Genomic DNA, 20,653 nt, shown 5'->3' with positions numbered 1-20,653 from the left:
CACTGAAGGTATAGCAATGATCAAGACAGACGAGATCCCTGCATGCCTGGGCTTATGTGCTACTGGAGGGTGAGAGACATTGTCCAAGTAAATAATTTAAAATAATAGGTCATTTCAAGGAATTCTATGCAGAAATTAAAGAGCGTGATCTGAAGATGTGTGTGTGTGTGTGTGTGTATGTGAGAGAGAGAGACTGGGTAGAGGGATAGCTGTGGGAAGAAAGGCTATTTCATTTGAATCTTCAGGTCTCTTAGACAAGGCGACATACAAGTTGAGAGCCAATGACGAGAAGGGTTCAGTCATGGGGAGGGGCAAGTGCAAAGGCTGTGAAAAAGCAATGAACTTGGTTTTGTCTATTCCTTGTAAACACCAGTTGGCCGAAGGATGGAGAGCCAGGAAGAGAAGAGCCAGCAATGAGGCTGGACAGGTAAGCAGCATCCAGATCTTGCACAGCCTGGTAGAATTCTCCACCAGCTATTGGAGGTGGTACCCAAAAGCTGGAAGAATACAGCTAGAGGACACATCTTCCTCCCTTGGAGTCCCATAGTACTTTAGACCTCTGTGATGGAATTGCATGAATACAGCAATGAATAGCCCTAGATTTTCTCTCTGTGCATGGTACATAGGGAAAACCAAGGGGACATGAGTAGGTCTTTTGCTCTTGCGAAATTCACAGTTTTATTAGAGGAGACAAAATAGGCACAAATAATTTCAACGGAAAATAGAAGATAGTATAATTACAGCTATAGAGTAGTAAGCACTAGTTGCTGTCCCATGTATACATGTTAATCTCCACGACAACTGTATGAGGTAAGGAGCGCTGACACCATTTCATAGATAAGAAAATCCAAAACTCTGAGAGATGAAGAAATTTGCCCAATGTCACACAACAGATAAGTGGCGAGATTGAGACTTGTACCCAGGTAGGTCTGGCTTTAAAGTGGGTGCTCATAAACTCTTACATTTTTATGGTTGCCTAAGGACCATAAAAGAGATGAGATTTGGGGATTTATGAAGAAATAAATCCAGCCATCTAGAAATATATGTCCATCATAGCTCCCTCCCTGATTTTAGGTGCTCTGGGACTCTTAGCTCTCTGTCTGCGTCACCTGCAGGGGCTGCCAAGTTAAAGACCTGCAGGAGGTGAGGTAGGTAATCTACATGACTATAACTGGGCCAAGGGAAACAATAGGGAATAGTGGGGACTGTGGCCAACCACAACACAGCAGAATACATTTCTCCTCAGGGATCAGCTGCTACATGGCTGTAGCCATTTGCTTCCATTCGAGAATGGAGACCCACTTTGACAGCTCCTCTAAATTTTTGGGAGAAACCAGAAATCTAGACTTTTAGGTGATCACATAAAATCTCCCAAATTCCCAATCTATGCAAATAATGCAGATTTTAAAAGAATATGCTGAAGGCAAAATTATAACATTAAACATTATTTTATGAGTTAGAGGTAACCAATTGCATATACAAATAACCACACTGATATGGAAACTTGCCATTCAGATTTCTGCCCCAGCAAAACTGTCAAAAGTCCTGGGTCTTTGTGGTGAGTCAAAATAGCTAATTTTGAAAATGTTAAAGCAACCCACATTAAGGGTCTTCTAAAAAGAAGTAGAAAAGATAAAATCGGGGTTGCGGCCCTGCACGTACTTAACGAGGAATCTGTTCTCACCTTCTTGGCAATGCACAGCGTTCGAAGACCATCTCTTGCATACAAGTCTAGATGCTTCTGTGTCCGGGCTCGGATTTTCCTCAGCTTCTTTTCCACATCAGTGTCAGTCACTGTGAAGGAGTCATTGTCCCGCATGAGGTCATATACAAATGCTCAGGGATCCCCATTCTTAACATCCTGGAATCTTTAGTGGAGAAATCCCCTCACAGCCCTCCACAGAACCAGAGGGACTCTCCTGGCTGTCAGGGTGCCCAGGAAGGTGATCTCTGGGAGTCCTTCCATTGTCTGCTCTCTACAGCTGATCATCAAAAGCTTGGCTGAGAAATGCACTACTTAGGAGGGTAGGTGGTCCAAGGTGTTCTTACCAAACACCTGTCTGCATCAGAATTATCTGGGAACGTAAACAAAAAAGAGTGATTCCCAGGTCCAGTTGAAGCTCTGCTGAATCAGGGACCAGACAGCTGGATCTTTATTATGACCCCAGGTGCTTTCTTTGTAGCCACTTTAGCCCTGGATGACCAACGGTTTGCTAAGTGATGGACATCCTATCCATCACCTTCTCTGTCACCTACTTCAGTCCTTATATCCAGTTAGGTTCCAAGACAGCTTTGGACTTGAATCTCATTGCTAAGTTCTTCACCACACTGCAAGAAATGGTCTTAGAAAAAAAATTGTTTGCATTTCCTACCAATATAGTTTTTTAGAATGAAAAAGATTTCATTGTGTTGCTCAAAGTCCCCTTTATGAAGTCCTACATAATACATTTCTTTTAGAAAAAAATTAATCTTTTTCTCTTGAATTCCAGTACTTTTATCTACCAGATAAAAGGAATTTTTCATCCTGGGTTTGTGGGTATGGGGCAGGATTGATGCTATCGCCACTTACTTTATCTAAGATGTCCCAGACATCTCTAATCAATTGCAGCACTTTATAAAGCTAAGTTTGGAAAAAGCTTCAATCACTTTTTTTTAAACCAGGGCTAGATTGAGATCCTCAGAGGCCCTAAGTAGTAAACAGATTTCGTGTACCTCATCCATCCCTTCATATAATGCAAAATTAAAAATACAATGTTTAACAGTAAGATAAGTATAAGAAAGCACAATGAGCTCTGATTTCCCCCGTGATACTATTCTACGGCTGTTTTTATATACTGCAAAAATTCTTTCAAAGATTAATTTCTCTTTTTTCAGAAGGTGTGACTGTTTTCTCTGTGCCTGAAGCACAGTCTTTATGCATTGTCTTATTGAGCACTATTTGAAGTATTTTATTTTCAAAGACATCAGTTCCTAAGATTAAAACCTTTTGCCTTCTATCTGGTTACCTTCGAATTGACCTTTTTTTGCTCAGGCTAACAGAAACCTCATGGTCAAATTGAACGTTCAAACACCATAAATATGTTACATCTAGGGTTAGTTCCCCCCTTCCTTTTCAAAGCTTTAGTCCTCAATTCTTAATAGTAACATTGCTCATGTGACTTTTATTGGAAGCATCTCTAATCCATTTTGCATTCAGGTGAGGAACAAATAAAAAACCATCTCCAGGGCAGCGTTGATGGCTGTTGCCCAGGGACAGAATACTGTGGCTCCCTTGACTCTGAAACATGGAATTCACTCCTCTGCCAGAGTGGGGATAAAGAAACCTAATCAGCTCCCTTCCCATTCTAAACGCTCATCCATCCTCATGAACCTCTTGGCTTTGATCCATAGCTGGTAATGCAGGAGGCACAGAGCTGCCTGGCAATTCTAAAGCTTGGCTGGAACCTGCTACTCTGGGAGAATCATAGCCCCATAACCGTCTTCTCCTTGTTAGCCATCAAGAAGCGTCTGTGCACTAATTCATGCTGCTCCAAAACTAGACACTGAGAGCTAGGGATTATGGAACATTTTCCTGGCTTGGTGCGAGTTTATGGAAATCCATTGGGGAGAGGCTGGGGGAAGGATGATAAAGAGGGCCACCTGAGGCTTCCCAGAGTGCATGGAGCCTGGCAGGGAAGTCTGGCCGCATGGAAGGCCCCAGGGTACCCGGGCCGAGGATGTGTCACTGGTTACCTCGCCTCCTCTCTGAGGTCACTTCCCTCTCTGGGTTCAGTTGGTCTCTCTCCAAAACTAAGAATGAGGACCACAGTATTTTCTAGGATATGTTAATGGATGTCCTGCTAAGATACAGTGTATGGATAATCCATGTTTAATGAGTTTGGAAAACTAGAAATGGGGATAAAGGAGTTAAAGAGACTTGCTCTTCCAAGACCTCCCCAAGTCTAGCTCCCAAGCTCTGTCATTCTCCAGGTCGAGGGCACGTGGAATGAAAGAAGCGTGTGTTAAGGAACCACTGTGAGGAGAGCAGCTTGTGGCCCGTGTTCCTGGGGATCTGCTGGGCTGAGTGGCGCTGTAACTTGAACTCATCATTCCCCTCCCAAGCTGCCTCCTAAACCACGGAGCCCTCTCTTCCTGGAGCCCTGGTGAGGGGGGACTCACCGCGGGCCGGGTCTTCCAGCAGGTCCATGATAACCGAGTCGGCGCCCTTGGTATAGAGGATGATCTCGCCCGTCAGCGGGTGCCTCACAATGACGGACATCCTCTTCCTGACAGAGTCAAAGCCCAGGGTGCAGAGGACATCGAAGGTGAGGCAGGTGCCCTGGGGCAAGCGCACGGTCACCTGCTCCGGCGTCCGGGACACCAGTGTGAAGCTGTAGGCATGGGCGGCGTGCACCAGGGCAGCCTCGTCGGGGCTCTCGGCCTCGTAGCAGAGCTCGGGGCTGGCCGGGCCGAGGGCCGGGTCCTCCAGCACCTCCTCCAAGGAAGTGCCCGACCCAGACGCCAGGGCCTCACCTTGGTCCCATGTGCTGCTCCTGTAGCCGCCGTCAGTATCAGTCGAGTAGCCTCCACTGCACACAGACGCGTCGTCTCTGTCTTCCGAGTCCGTGGTGGGCATGGTGGTCCCCAAACTGTCCCCCAGGTCGGTGTCGGAGGGCGCGGTGGAGGAGAATGATTGGCTGAGGCTCGAAAACTTCAACTTCTGGAAGAGCTGGTGGATCTTCTCCAGGGAGGTCCCCAGAGCCTTGGTCGAAGGTGGCATGGTGACCTTGGGATTGGAGGAGGGAAGGAGAACATTACTCTCAATATTGGGGAAAAATGCGGTCTGTGGCAGAATCTGCAGGTCATTTTGCAAGAAATGGATTACTTGGGCCCTCTGTGGTCGTGGGCAAGTCGTCTCCTCTAGGTGAGCCTCAATTTACCCACCTGTAAAATGAGAGCATCAGGCCAGATGTTCCCTCTAGCCCTGACATTCCTGGGATTGGTAATGACCATCCCATTCTAATCAGAGACAAAGGAAAGAAAAGGAGACAAAAGCCATACCCATAGTAAGAGTTCACATTCCCACACCCTTACCAGAGCCTTTATCTTTGCATGCGTCATCTCATTTCATCTTCCCTAACTTTACAGGATACTATTATTATCCCAACTTATGGATGAGGAAACTAAGTCACGAAGAGGTTAAATAAATTGGCCATCACCACCCAGTGTACAGGGAGTAGAGCTGGGGCTCAGGCCTGGTTCTGTCTGACTCCAGAGGTTGGGACCTCCAGCGGCCAGCCAGCAGAAGCCTCCCTGTTCACTTAAAGATTGAGAGGCGGATGCTGTCCTCCCCAGAATGGTGCTTCCTCCTCTTGAAAACAGAGTTCTCAGGTAACGCTACCTTCTCTCAAAGCTCCCTGAAGACTTCTGATAACCTGGTGACTTTTCGGCGGCTGAAGTGACTTCTCAGGGTGGTTTGGGATCAGGATATAAGAAGCGGGGGGGCTCTGAGTTGGTGCCTGCGTGAACCTTTTTCTTAATTTCATAGCCACAAATTATAACACCCAATTATTCTCATCAGGTACTCACAGGGGAGCCTGGGTGAGAGTCAGTGGATAATTAAAGACACAGCTAATTTCAGTACTAAAAAATAATTCAGAGTCTAATCTCCTATAAATGGCCATCCAGCTGCATTATCTCCCAATTGGCAGAACATCACACATGGTGGTATTTTTTCTAACCCCCATATAAAAGCAGAAATCAGTGTAATATACTGTTATTGAGTCATACAGATGGTTCTGTCATGTATTAACCATACATCTTTTGTTGAATTACTCAAGCTCTCTGAGCCTGTTTCTTCACTTTTTTTTTTAACTTTGGTGGAATCTCTTTTATTCTTTCTTTTGTAAAAATATATTTTTATTGATTTCAGAGAGGAAGGAAGAGGGAGAAAGAGATAGAAACATCAATGATGAGAGACTCATTGATTGGCTGCCTCCTACATGCCCCCTACTGGGGATCGAGCCCGCAACTCAGGCCTGTGCCCTTGACCGAATTGAATCTGGGACCCACTGAGCCAAACTGGCTAGCGCTGTTTCTTCACTTGTTAAATGCAAAGCCATACAGCGTAGGATTGTTGGGTAGTGAGGATAAAAAGATAACGTAGCCAAAGTGTTTGGCATGGAGCCTGGCATGTAGCAAGTGCTCAGTAAATATTAACTCTTTTTAAAAAAATATATATTTTATTGATTTTTTACAGAGAGGAAGAGAGAGGGATAGAGAGTTAGAAACATCGATGAGAGAGAAACATCGATCAGCTGCCTCCTGCACACCCTCTACTGGGGATGTGCCCGCAACCAAGGTACATGCCCTTGACCGGAATCGAACCTGGGACCCTTCAGTCTGCAGGCCGACGCTCTATTCACTGAGCCAACCAGTTAGGGCGATATTAACTCTTAATATCTACCCTGCAGACAGATAGACACAAAATTTGAAAGCTACATTGAGAGTTCATATATAACTTTTTCTATTTTATTTAAAAATGAGGAAACTGGGGCCCAGAAAGGGTAAGAGTTCAAGGTCTCAGAGGGATGAAATGGCGATACTGTGGCTAGGGCCCAAGTGTCTTGTCTTCCTGTTCAGGGTGTCACCCCTTGCCCTTACCCTTCCTCCCCTCCCCTGCCACTCCCTCCATCACCGATCCTTACCCTCTGCCTGGGCTCAGTGGTTGTGGAGACCATGACGGAGTTGCAGATGGTGAGGGCGAGGAAGAAGTCAGCGATGGAGGAGGTGGTGGAGAGGGAAGCCTTGGCAGGTCTGGAGTCTGGCAAGTTCTCCAGCCACAGGGCAGCATCTTGTACCTTGGTCAGTAGGTTTTTATCTGGAGTCACGTCTTTTTCCTGAGAGAGAAAGAACTTGGTGAGTCTTTCCTAAAGGGACTCGGAGGAAGCCTCCCCCCAACCCCCACACACACCAGGTTCTTTGCATGCCTGGGGAGAGGATAACAGTCTTCCCTGTACTCTTGAATCCAGACGACACCCCCTCTGCAAGCCCAGTCACTACAGATTCTTATCTGATTCCTCCCTCTCCCTCACCTCACATGTCCATCAGTTATAAGCTCTGGCAGTTCTTTCATTACATTGTCTCCCCACCATTTGTCCCTCAGTCCTGATGCTACCAACAGGCTCAGATCCTGTGGCCTCACTCCTGGATTTCTGCGTCACCTCTAAGCTGATGTTGCTGCCTCTCACCTCTTATCCTTCTAACCCTTCACATGTATCGCCCGTGCATCTTTCTAAACACCATTTCCCTCAGGTACTCTTGAGCTCAGTAGACCGTCAGGAGATCTTCATTGCTGACACAATCAACTTACTTTGTCATCTAAATTTTTTTCACAGTCTCTGTTCCCACCACTTCTCAACACAGACCCTCAGCTTAGCCGGCGGTGTGTTTGCTGTCTCCTGGATGAATACTCCCACTCTATGCCTGTGATCTTACCTTGTTTGATAAGTCCCCTCCTGTCTACCAAAATCCTACCTGGACTTCAGTAAAAGCATATGGATTGTTATGGTAAGCTTTTTCCAAATGCAACATATGTCCCAAGGGAGGGTGGGGTGGTGGACCTCAGTGGCCTAGCAAGAAGGGAGTTTTCCACCTCTTATGAATAGGATCACTGCAGCCATGCATCCCCAATAGGGACCCTGGGGGCCAAGGGAAGCACAGTTGAGATGGCCTTCATCTGTCCCTGCCTGTGTGGTCACATCACATTCAAAAGATTTTTTGTGCTTGGCTGATTAAATCAGTACCTAGCCATCCAGTGGGGGATGTGGCAGCGTGGGTATGTGGGCTGTCCACCCACGGGAACAGACTGGAGTGCTGCACCAGTCTCTTCCAAAGGAGGAAAGGAAGACCAAGACGAAGGACGAGGCAGAGGGCCAGGGTGTTCTTTCCGGAGGGGCGGGAGGGGCTGCGCCCACAGAAGGGAGTGGTGATATGTTCGGAGACTGGACGGTCCCCAATGCAAATTTTATGACCAGGAAGATATTCTTTGGTCTGATGGTTCTGGAAACCTTTTGCAAGTGGCACTTTTAAACAAAGACTCTCTGCTCAAATCTTGGCTGCTTGCAGACCAAGAAAAAAAAAGGCATTTCATTTTCTATCTGCCAGTCTATTAAACACTGGCTCAGCCCTCACCCTGTCATAAGTGTGCTACCCCACCCTCAGACCACAGCTTTTATAGCAGCCTATTAGGCAAAAACGACCCATGCTTCCTTGTTCTTTGTAGTAAAAGAAAGAAGCCAGCTTTTGTTGATACTCATTTTGTTTTTGGTTTAGAGCCAAGAGCCAAGGAGACCAAGAATGGGTTCCTTTAGAATGTGGCCTGGTGCTCCATCACGACTTGGCACCCGGGGGAATTCAGAGGCAAGTTCTGATGGTGTTTACAAAGGGAAGTACAGACCTGGCGGTGCCAGGAGATGATGGGACCAGCTGACTGCCAGATGGGCAGGTGGCAGAGAGGCAAGTTCAGGAACCTGCCAAGAAGTGGGGGGGGGGGGGACAGGAACCAGGAGATCCTCTGGGGCTGCCCCCAACATGGTCCATGGATTCATTCCAGGATCTGCCACTCCAGCCACAGATATTTTACAGGTAGTTAGAGCCCTTTAAGGAAACATAAACCACCCCCTTCAGCCAGTGACTTCCAAGCTGGAGAAGGAGCCTATTTGAGACAAAGGTAGACGATTTCCTAGCGGGGGGCTGGTATGCTTACACAGGTCCTCATCTTGGTTGCTCACTAGAACATCAGAAATAAAAATATGAGTGCTCGGGCCCTTCCATAGACCAAATAGGCTAGCATCTCAGGGGAGAGGGCTCAGCATTGCATTTTACAAAGATGTCCATGTCCCCAGAGATGGGATCATTTGTCCAAAACAGAGAGCTTTCTCTCAGAAAGATGACTTAAAACTTCGATTAGTTACCCATCCATCTAGAATGCATGATTTGAACAATTAGATCATCCAAAGAAGCTCAAGAGGCAGAACAATGATGGGAATGTGGAGGCTTCCAGCTGGGCAAGTTGACTGAAGCCACAGAGCTAATAATGGTAGAGCTGAGATGACCCCAAATGTGTCTGACTCGTAGCTGGAAGGGATCTTGCAGGTCAGCACCGACATTATGTTATTTGAGTTTTAGAACAGCTGGTGAGAGTTGTAAGTAAATTATTTTCAGGTAATGAAAGGGATAGAAAGGGGTCTGACGTGTTGCTATGGTTACCCAGCAAGCCAGTAGCACAGCTAAAATGAGAACCTACGTTTCCTGACCCTTAGCCCAGTGCCTTTCCTACCTGGGGATGCTATTGTCCCACTAACCCCAGATCTTCAAGCAAACAGACTGGAGAATGACACATGTGGCAGTTCGTAAAGAGAACGCGTCACCATCTGCATCTGCCTAGACAACAAGGATTTGCTGTAAATCTGTGTGTCAATTTCCTTATTGTTCTGGAATGAACTTAGAACTGCCTTTAGAAGTGCCAGTCAGGGCGGAAGGTGACATCCAGGATCTGGATATAGCTCAGAGGTTAATGTGTCCCTTTCACTGGCCAGCAAGCAGCGAAGGGCCCCGAATAGAAGTTAGCCCGGGTTGATTCAGAGCTGCAGTTTTTCTGGGTAACTGAGATTTGTCAGGTTGAACAGGGGGCAGTGAATCTGTGAGCCCCAACTGAGATCTACCAAGGAAAGGCTCCTTTCTCTCCCCCCGGGTCCTGGCGGAGACATTCTCAGGCACATGGGCCACCTGTGGTGTCTAGAACTGGAAAATGCCAAAGACACACACAGTGCATGCCTAATGAGAATTCACTAATTCATGGTTCAAATATTTAGGTAAAGAGCTGGGGGAAAGGCATTCCAGGCATTCCATTTAGAGGGGACAGAATTAAATAAGAGAAAGACTTGACAATATGGAGGTCCTGTTGTTATCTCATTTGGGGAAAAAAAACACACAGGAAGAAAACTACACCAAATCAAAAGGCTTCCTAAAGGCGTCTACAAATCATTTGTCTTGCGAGTTTATGAACATCAGATGTCTTAACACATTGTTATCATTTGATCCTTGCTAATGTTGCATGTCTGTGAATAACAAAAGAGTTAACTCAACTTTATTGATTTTAGAGAAAGAGAGGGGGAGAGAGAGAAACATTGATTTGTTGTTCCACTTATTTATGCATTCATTGGTTGCTTCTTGTATGTGCCCTGACCGGAGATCAAACCCATAACCTTGGTGTAGCAGGATGACGCTCTAACCAACTGAGCTACCTGGCCAGGGCAGAGTTAACTAGATGTTGTACTCAGAGTTACAGAAGTAACAACCCAGAACACACAGACTTGCAGCGTTTTTTTCCTTGTTGCAGTCAGAAAGCACAGTCCTGGGTTAGGAATACGAGGCAGCAATATGGAAAATGCTTCTGACATCTTGTCAGATCCAAAAAACCTAGAACCTATAATTCTATGTACTATGATTGCAAAAATGTTAAATAGATGGAGTTATGCATGTGTATTAATGGGGGCAATAAAAGCTTGGAAGGAAATTCACCTGAAGGATCATTTTGAAATCGTATTTTCTAATCATGGGATACTAGCACTTCAGGTTCCTCTTTAAGTTTGTGACTTGTTCAAGACAAGCTGGGGCTCCCTGTGGCCTTTCTGTGAGAACAGAAGATTCTAGATCATGTGTCTCTTAGAGAAAGAGCAAGGTGCAGAGGAAAGCAGACAGGCAGGAGCCAGAGGCCCGGTTCTGGCTTTCACTCCCAGGGAATGTTGGAGATCTTGTAGAAGAAACTCAATTTCTTCACCTGCTCCCTGGACAGTTAGTGATGGGTGTCCCTGTGGATCAAATGTGAAGGGACCACATGCAGAAAGCTGCAGGGGTGTAGGACCACAGGGGCCAGGCAGTTAACCTAAGGGAGTGAATGTGCTGGGTAATTTTGACATTGATGTTTTTGCTTCATAACAATTGAGGACTCTCTTTGATGATCACAAGAAAGATATTCTTCCATTTTTCTTGAAATGCATAAGCCCGTAGGCTTATCTTTTGTTTTTCTACTTTATAGAAACAGGGGGATGGCAAATATTTCTCTTTCCTCTTAACTGTATTATTGGAAAAACAAGCATAATGGACATGCCGCTGGCCCTCGGCTCAGTGATGCAAGTGAGGCAAGGACTGTGATGAACTAGAGATTACATGCCCAGACTAAATGGCGTCGACTCTTTAACTCAAGCCAATTTCTTCCACAGGGAAATGCTAGCTTAGTGTGAAGGATTTTCCCAATTCCATTTTTAAAAAACAGAAGCCAGAAATCTATGTTTATGTGAAATCTCCTAATTTCTAAATACTAAACATTGGAAATGAACAAGAAGTGTGCATGCCCAATAAAACGCGTATGAAGACTGCATACAAGACCAAGGGCTGGCATTTGGAGAGCCCTTCAGGGTTTTTATTGTCTTTTGTCCCTCACACCCCAGAGCCCCCTCCCATCTCTCCCCAGTAGAGGCCACTTGCAATTCAAAGAGGAAAAGGCAGGGACTTACGATGGAGCTGCTGAAGGCCACAGAAGACTGTGCGTTTTCCCAGCGCCCCACGGACCTCTGTCGGGAGTGGCCCTGGATGGGTACCCGGGCACTCTGGCATCTCCTCAGAGGCTGGATGCCTCCTGGGCTCCTCACTGCTGCTGAGCCCTGGGCCCATCTGGCTGGAAAGGACAGGCACTGGTATTGGGTCCACTCTTCACTGTCTGAGTCCAGCTCCTTTGGGACCTCCAGTCGCTTGGCTGTGGGAAAGGAGTCCTGTTATTGCCCCTGTCATACCTGGGCTGGACTATGGTGGGGAAATCCCAGACTCGGAGTGGGGGTTAAGCACACTGAAGAAGAACACTGTGCTGCTCTGGCAACCAGGGAGCTGGCTACCCTGACTGGAGAAAGGGGTGCAACCAAGTGACACAAGGTGCAGATCCTGGCTCTACTACCTCCTCGTTATGTGGCTCTGAGCTTTGGCTAAACCTGTGCCTCTATTTCCTCAGATAGGGGGTTAAAAAAAGTACTGAACTCTATGGGTTGTTTGGGAGACTTAGAATACTCTAAGTACTGATGATGGTAGCTGTTTTTATTATTAAAAAGGATCAGAAGGACCCAGCCGGTGTGGCTTAGTTGAGCATCGACCTATGAACCGGACAGTCATGGTTCAATTCCTGGTCAGGGCATAAGCCCGGGGTTGTGGGCTCCATCCCCAGTGTTTCTATCTCTCTCTTCCTCTCCCTTCCTCTCTGAAATCAATAAAAAATATATTTTTAAAAAGGATCAGAAGTTCCCACATAAGTGGTTACCATCATGGTAAAGGGAATTGGGTTCCCTATATCACTTAAAAGAATGAATGCTGCTCTTTTGAGAGTTTCTTCTCTTAGTTAAAAAGTGTGTGTGTGTGTGGGGATGGGTTGGGGAGGGGACGGAGCTGAGGGGATCAGGTCAGCTTTACAGGCCATCTTTAGTCCATACAGGATGACAGTCTGGGCACTTCATAGCCATATCTGCTAAGCTGAAGCTTTCAAGAGATCACAGAACATGGAAGGCATTTCCCGGGTGTATCAAATCTGACCATGCGCCTAGACCTGGCCTGTCCTCTCAGGTAAGGTGACCCTGGGCACATCATTGGGACATGTCCCCAGGCCACTCCTGACAGGTAAAAATGTTGTATGTAAATGGCACAGGACAAAGCAGACTGGAGGGCAACACACAGATCCCTGAGAGCCTTGTGAACAAATGAAGGTTCACAGGTGACAAGAACAGCACTGCTCTGTGACCAGGAAGCCCCAGGGACACAGGAAGCTACTTTCCACAAACCACACAGCCTCTGTGGGGAGCCAGCATGACGTCTTTAATCACCAGCCTCTAGGAGAGCAGGTGATTCTTTCAGGAGGAAAGATGGGGGCCCCCGGGGGGCCTCGTACCGTTTTCTTGGTGTGAGTACTCGCTGCCCACGATGGTGCAGCGCCGAAACACCATCTTGTTCTCGGTCAGCGTCCCCGTCTTGTCAGAGAAGATGTACTGGATCTGGCCCAGGTCCTCCGTGATGTTGAGGGCTCGACACTGGATGGACAGATCGGTCTCCTCATCGTACAGGTCGAGGTCGTTGTGCAGAAAGAAGACTTGCCCGAGCTTCACCAGCTCAATGGACACGTACAGAGAGATGGGGATCAACACCTGCAAGAGACCGAGTCCCACGGTGTCAGAAGCCAGGCCAGTTCCCTGTGTCAGGACCCTCTCTCAGGACCCTCTCTCATGGGAGGCAAAGGCATTGAATGGAAAGCTGATGTCCGCTCGCGTGATGGGCTTTCTCTGGGAAATCAAAGGTCAGTGCCTCATGCCTCCCTTGACATTCTTAGGGATATGCCTTCTTCAGGCAGGGGTGTCGGAATGAGGCAGGCACTCACCATTGGTTGTTCAATGCAGAGTGGGAAGTGGGTGAGGAGCAGTCGTTCCTCTGTCTGGAGTCCCTCGATTCCCCCTGGATCTCAGTGCCATGGAGGATGGCCTCCCACTTTTACAGGTGTTCAGACCCATTGTTGATTACTGGCCACTGATTCAATACCTAATATCTATTGAGCGCTTTGTGTGAGTCACATATTATTCTAGGTCCTGGACATGGCAGTGAGCAGAACAGAATCCCTGGCCTTGAAGACCTCAAATTCCAACAAACAAATAAATATACACTGGGCAGTGTGTTAAGTCTCATAAAGAAAAAGTAAAGAGGGTAGAGGGTGATGGTTGGGAGGGACTCTTATCAACCATGACCTTTGAGCAGACAGCTGAAGACGGGGTGTGTCCTGAGGATATCTGTGGGAGGAGGAGCATTCCGGGCAGCTGCTGGGCAGTGGGAGTGGGCAGGGTGTTGGGGGGTGAGAGTAAGTATGTGAGTGAACAGGACAGGGAGGGTGTCAGGATCCAGATCATTGAGGGCTTGTTGGTGGCAGTAAGGACTTTGGACTTCACTTTGAAAGGATATGAAATCACTGGCGGGTCTGTGCAGAGCAGGGGTATGACCTGATTCACAGGTAAAAAAGGATTACTCTGCTAAGCAAATGAATGAACTAATGATTCAAAAGAGTTCACCAGTAAGAGGACAATGAAACACCCTCAAGGAGTACAAGAAATTGAGTGTAGATGAAGCTGCGTCATCTTTTCATAGATTAGTATCTTATAGAGCCTGCACATTTTTTCCTCCTTCTCTCATGTAGGTTCTCTGTGTTTTTGTTTGTTTCTCCTTATAGGGTCAGTACCCTGCTCCCCGCCACCTTGTGTTTTTAAATCTCAAGTGATAAAATACTAAAACACTAATCTGTGGTTTCTTCCTCTCAGTATTTAGGGTTTGACAGTTCTCTGTGCTAGTTTACCTTATTTTATTCCCCAGTTATTAGGTTTCACCTGTTCAGTATCTGGCAAAGGGCCAGGCACACGTGGGTCACTGCTGTAATCTTATATAGAAAAGCCTAATAAATATTCTTCTCCACAATTATCTGGGGGGAGGGTCCCCTCACAAAGCAGGACTGGTCCTGACACGACCCCGAATGGGAATACTTTCGAAGGCCCACAAGAAAGCAACGAACATTTCCCCATCTCAGTCCAGTAAGTTCCTTCTTGGGACCAGCACTGAATTTTCCTTCACAGAGTTGTATGGTATTGGCCACAGGCCTTCCTAGCCATTAGTGAGAGAGGAGCTCCTACCTGGAGCAGGATGATCATTGTGAGGAACATGTAGAAGCCCCCAAGGGCAAGGGGAGGGAAGCTGCCCTTGGCATCTGGCACATCGAAGGGAGGGTGTTCCCTAAACGTCCCGTTCCAGAGGCTGTGACCTGAGAGGAGGCAAAGCCAGGATGAGACAGAAGCTCCACTGAATTCCAAGGTTGGTCAATTACATCAGCCCTTGACCTATTCCTGGACATGAGTATGCTTTGGAGGAGTCCACCCTTATCCTATATAGTAAAAAGATAATATGCAAATTGACCCTAATGGTGGAACGACCAGAACGACTGCTTGACCAGTCACTATGAGGTGCACTGACCACCTCTCGGTCCCTTCCCCTGGCCATCAGGCTCTGATCGCCGATGGAGAATGGGGAACTAGGGGTTGGTAACAGCAGGGGATGGGGCTGGCAAGCGGGCAGAATGGCTAACCTCTCGGTTCCTCCCCCCAGCCAGCAGGCTCCGATCACCTGATGGCGAACGGGGAACCGGGGGTGGGTGGGGGTGGAGGATGGGGCTGGCTGTGGGCAGTTGGGGAAGATGGCCCTGACCGCAGGCCAGGCCTAGGGACTGTACCCGCACATGAATTTTGTGTGCTGAGCCTCTAGTTCTATATAATATAGCTGTGTGTGTGTGTGTGTGTGTGTGTGTGCACGCTCATTTAGCTCTGAAGTAGTTCTTCATACAGCCTATGTGTCAGTCTCTTGGTAGGCATTAAGTCTGACCTGCCAGAGGAGAGTATCATGGGGATTGCTTACATTTTGATGAAATTCTGTGATATAGGGGTTGGAAATAGAGAAAGGGACACCCATTCTTTCCAGTTGTATGACTGGAAATGCATGGCTTGGGAGTCCTGACAACCTTTACCTACCCTCTATACTTCCCCCATGCATTCTGGGCTAAGAAAAAAGAGCCATCACCTTCACACAGTCCAAGTAAATGTGTGATAAAGAACCCGGAAGGGAGTTCACTGAGAGCTTTCACCTCCTGCAGGGGCCCATCACTGTGCGTGAGTCATTATTCTCAGAAAGAACAGGATTCTGCCCCTCCCATAACTCCCAATTTATGTATCATTTGGGCAATCTGCCAAGATGATTCTGGCTTGCCTGCACCTTATCTCCCTGTGTGACCTTTTAACCATTAACTTCCTTTCTCTGGGGACACAGTGAGATGATCTCAAATCATCTTTCCAGTCCTGACATTCCTTAAACAAACCTGTCCTAAAGCAAAAGCAGCCAGCAGTTCCTGCAACTTAAACATTAGCCTGCTCTATTTAGTCAAACATTTAATGAACTCACCCCCAGTGCCTTGGCAGGACCAGACCAAATGATTTCTTAGGCCCTATATGGCCTAAGGGACAGTTCTCCACCCCTGTTAAACTAGTAAGTTCACGTTAATTTTCTGTGCACAGCCCTCCCTGAGGGGACAGACTGTCAGGGATCCTGTCCACATGCTGGCTCCTTCCTGCTGGACCAGGAGCTGGGATGGGCTCGCCTTGCTATCCTTCATGCTAAGAGAGTGTCTGACTCCTGACAGTATTTCTTGAACAAATAAATGATAGATGATATTCCTAATATTTTGCATAATTAATACTTTCAAGAGATTTCACATTGGCATCCTGTGATCATATAGGGGAGGCTTTATTTTTTATGAACTCTATTTTACAGATGAGGAAACCGAGGCTCAGAGAGCTGAAGTACTTGTTCAAAGAAAAAGAAGATTACTGTGGCACTGTGCATTGTTCTTTCCAGAACATTCCGTACCTACAGCTCCGATGAGGCACATGAGGAAGAGGAGCCCGATGCAGAAGAAGATGTCCGTGTTCATGCGGCGCTCGATCTTGCTGCGTTTGTACCGCGGGCCGCTGTTGTTCAGCATGGCTTTCGTCTCGTGGCCTGCAAGCGAAAATGAGGTTATCAGTCTCTTGCCCCCCATTTGCCTCTGGTCTGGACCATAGCCTTGGCTCTGCTCACAGGAGCCCACAGTAACAGAGGGGCCTCCTGCCCTCACCTGCCTCTGGGCTGCCTCAGGGAGGCTGCTGAGAACTGCTGGAGAGGCCTCTCACAATTGGTCAGCAGGTACTTATTGAGCATCCCCGACATGCCAGCCACTGGTGGGCATGGACAGAGCTACCATGCTCAGGTTGTGCCCTGCACAGACCTAGAGGTATCCCTCATTTTGTAGTTGTCATAGATTTGTAAGTTTATTATGACACATTTCTGGCAAATGACAGTAAACTGTTTTGAGGGCTTTTTCTAATTTGCACAAAGGCACTGTTATGGGCGAGTGGTGGTATAATACACTGCTAAGACAGATGACTCACATGCTGGTGAAAATATACAAGGAAACAAATACATGAGATAACTGCAGTCAGTAATATATCCCATGAAATAAACAATAAACAAAGGGCTAATAATAAGAGATGGTTTTGGAAAACATAGTCAGGGAAGGCTTCTCAGAAGAGGTGACATTTAAGGAAGACTCGAAGGGAGAGAAGAGTTGGGAGAAGAAGGTTTTAGGCTGGGGGAATAGTAGGTGCCAAGGCCCTGGGGCAGGACACTGCTTGGGGCCAGTAATTTTCATATTTGTCTCTTGGTGACAAATATGTTGGTGTTGCTTGGGTAAGAGTGTTCAGGGCCAAAGGCTTCTACCCCAACATTAAATCTGTACAGCTCCACTTCTGTCTCGGAGTTCTGAATGCATAATGTGTTGTTCAAAGAAAGGACAACAAAATTTGAAAACTACTAATCTCACCCCCCCTTTTTCTAGTTGGAGAAAAGTAGAAGGGACCTGCCTAAAAAGAAAGAATAAATGACCACCAGAGCCACACTGAGAACCCTGGATTCTAATTCCCAGCCTATTTCTCCTTCCAAGCAGCCCCTGGTGGTACCCAAGCCACACAGCCAGCTGCTGAGTCAAGCTGAGACTCTGTCTTTGGGCAGAACCTGTCCTCTAGGGCTGCTAACTTTTAACTACCATGCTGTACTCCTTAGCAGTCAAATTAAAAAACACCAATCACATGTTTTCTGTGCAAAATTAAAGAAAACGAATACATCAGCTCCAGTGGTGAATGGGTTTAATGCTGTTTAGCTAGTTGCCCTGTGGACTTAAAGTGGCAACAAAACAGCAGGACTAGCAAACTCTAGGCTTATTAAATTAGACTCGAGTCACTGCAGTTGTGAGGGCGTTTGCATGGCACAGTGAGCACAGCCTGACTGTGCTGACGACACTGCCTTCCTGACTTCCTTAGGGTCACCCCATACAAGGGGTCCCAGGACCACTCTCTTCAAACACCAGCTCCTCACCATTGAGATATTTCTGTTCTTTTGGCAAGAGCTGGACTCAAGTGGGGAGGCTGCATGGTGTAGCAGTTAGAACGTGGGCTCTAGAGTCAGAGCTAGACTCTGTAGATGGTTGATCTTGGGTTACATACAATTAATACCAGGAGACAAGTGACCTTGAGTGAATGATTCCCTTTGCACCTCAATTCCTTGTCTGCAAAATGGGAGATAATGGTTGTGTATGTATTTGGGGCGGGGGAGTGGATTAATATACACAAAGTACCTCAATGTGTTCCTTGTACACAGTAGGGGTACACACCTCCACAATCGATCTCTTCCTCTACAAAGCTCAGTTTGGCTTTTTGGGGCCTTTGATACTGAGGATACTCCTGTTTTGTCCATCTGTATTGTCCCGGGACAGACTCTAGACCAGTCGTTCTCAACCAGGGGGATTTTACTCCCCAGATGACATTTGGTGATAGCTTGAGAAATTGTGGTTGCACATCTTGAGAAGGTGATGCTAATGGTTTCTAGTGGGTAGAGGCCAGGGATGCTGCTCAACATCTTATAAGGCAGCCCCCACCACCAACAGCCCGGACCTGTAAGTCAATCGTGCCAAGATTGAGCACCCATGCTCTAGATAATAACACTGAAAACAATTAGTACTCTTTTTGCTCACACTTTTTGAGAACCTAATATGTGTCGGGCATTGTGCTAACCTGTTTCACAGGTCATTTCTTTTGAACCTCATGCCCCTACAAGAAAGGAACTCTTAGTGCACCCGTGTTGAAAGCTTAGCCAGCTAGCACTGGAATGTGCAGCTGGTGAGTGGATTTGAACCCAGGCAGCCTGACCCCCTAGAGCCACAGGGAGCTCTCTCTAAACCTGTCCCCTCATACAGCATTCCCATCATCCACATAGAGTTTTTTCTTTGTTTCTGGTCACTCAGAAAAGCAAACTCTAAGTCCATGAGGGTTTTCTTGCTGGGGCAGGGATTGCTACACAGCCCACCTTTAGTGGGTCTACCAGATGGCACTGAACTCATTACCAAAGACCCTTAAAAACAATCACTTGAACTGACAAATAAACCTCCCCTCCCCCAAATTAGGGAAAGCTAGCTAGATTGTGTCATTATTTGTTTAAAAACCTGTTTTTGTGGTTTTTTTTGATAGTCCCAAAAAGTGAATCTTAGGGTAGATTGATGTTTGGAATGCTCTTCTATGTTCATCAAAAGTGGGTTTCTACTCAGACCAAAACAAATCAAACAAAACAAGCAAACTAAATACTACAAGGAATCCTACTGAATACAAGACCCAGAGACATGTATTCTGGAGTCCTCCAGTGCAAGTAGACACCTCGGGGAGACTGTGTTTTCCCTACAGAGGAAGAAGTCTGCAGTTGTCAACGTTACAACCAATATTTATCGAGAACCCATGGAGCACCAGTTTCTAGGTACCAGGGATACAGTAGTCGTAAGACTTTAGATTTCATTGTAAGATGTGTTGCTATCTTTTTAATTGGGAAGCAAAATGGCCGTGGCAAGGTCACATACACCATCATAACCGCAGCCATAACATGAATAAAGATAAATAATAATAACTGCAAAACACAATGAAAACCCATCACATTTTTACGTGCTAGATGCAGTGCTTTTCATGTGTTGGGTCATTTGACCCTCACAAGCACAAAGGCAGATACAAATGTTTTCCCAGTGGATAGATGAGGAAGCCGAGGCACAAAAGGTGAAGTCATTAAGTTTGGTGAGGTCATTCCTCAGGCTCAATAAGATATACATCATCTTGCCTATATAGTTAGTGTCACAAAACCATTGGAGGTAAAGGAGCAGGAATCTCCCTCCCTGTCTTGTTCAGTTGAGTGACAGTAACTTGAAATCTATTATGTCTCCTGTGGACTGAGTGAGCAGCTGTGATTCCAGCCTCAGTTTGCTTAGCTGAGAAATGGGAAGTTACGTGACTCTACCCCTTAGAACTGATGTGAGTTTCCCCTGGTGGAGATGGATTTGGAGGAGGGGATAGAGGAGGGAACGTAGAGGGGGACCAAAGAAACTGTCCAGGGACAATGACCTGCATAGATGACAATGCCAACAGCCACCTCGGTGTTTCTGATGGTGCAGCCTCGGAGCAAAAGACTCTCACTGCCAAAGCCGGTCCTGGTCTGGTCAGGATGCTCCCTGGGGATGAGGAAAGACAGGGAGTAGTTTGATGGCTTCTCCATGCCGTCACTGGGCACAATGGTATCTCCATGGCATCCCAGAACTAGAAGCAGTAAGTGAACACGATCCCTATCCTCCTTCTTTTTCAGAAGAGGGATATTAACTCAATCTAGTCTCCATGTTCAAGTGCAACTCCTGATTGTCCTGGGAAGCTGGGCCCTGAGAGGGAATGACCCACCTGAAGGAAATCCTCACCCCCCACCTGAAAGGGATCTGGCTTCTGGACCTGCAGGGACGCATGTGTTCCCTCCAGGCTGTGGTCTTGTGCTTGCTGTCACCTGGCTGCGGGGACGGAACTGCACAAGCTGACCGTCTGAGTCCACAGCCGACACCAGGCAGTCCTGCCTCTTGGATGTGAGCGGTCAGGAAGGGCAGCTG

General features: G+C 47.0%; 1 protein-coding gene across 3 annotated transcripts in view; it reads right to left on the bottom strand.

Moving 5' to 3' along the window:
- ATP10B (ATPase phospholipid transporting 10B (putative)) overlaps window positions 1–20,653 on the bottom strand; it is a 74,681-nt gene that overhangs the window by 27,732 nt on the left and 26,296 nt on the right. For all 3 annotated transcript variants that reach the window (XM_014464209.2, XM_023762314.1, XM_023762313.1), the window contains exons 4-11: window positions 20,127–20,233; window positions 16,525–16,656; window positions 14,745–14,872; window positions 12,971–13,223; window positions 11,559–11,797; window positions 6,687–6,878; window positions 4,159–4,765; window positions 1,685–1,794 (exon numbers count right to left, since the gene is read on the bottom strand). In XM_014464209.2, the coding sequence (XP_014319695.1) occupies window positions 1,685–1,794; window positions 4,159–4,765; window positions 6,687–6,878; window positions 11,559–11,797; window positions 12,971–13,223; window positions 14,745–14,872; window positions 16,525–16,656; window positions 20,127–20,233 (1,768 nt within the window). The remainder of the gene's footprint in view (window positions 1–1,684; window positions 1,795–4,158; window positions 4,766–6,686; window positions 6,879–11,558; window positions 11,798–12,970; window positions 13,224–14,744; window positions 14,873–16,524; window positions 16,657–20,126; window positions 20,234–20,653) is intronic.

The sequence above is a fragment of the Myotis lucifugus genome, unplaced genomic scaffold, assembly GCF_000147115.1.
Source record: "Myotis lucifugus unplaced genomic scaffold, Myoluc2.0 scaffold_243, whole genome shotgun sequence".
Classification (NCBI taxonomy): domain Eukaryota; kingdom Metazoa; phylum Chordata; class Mammalia; order Chiroptera; family Vespertilionidae; genus Myotis; species Myotis lucifugus.
The sequence above is the reverse complement of the archived record's forward strand: the minus strand, read 5'-3'. Positions and strand labels throughout refer to the sequence as shown.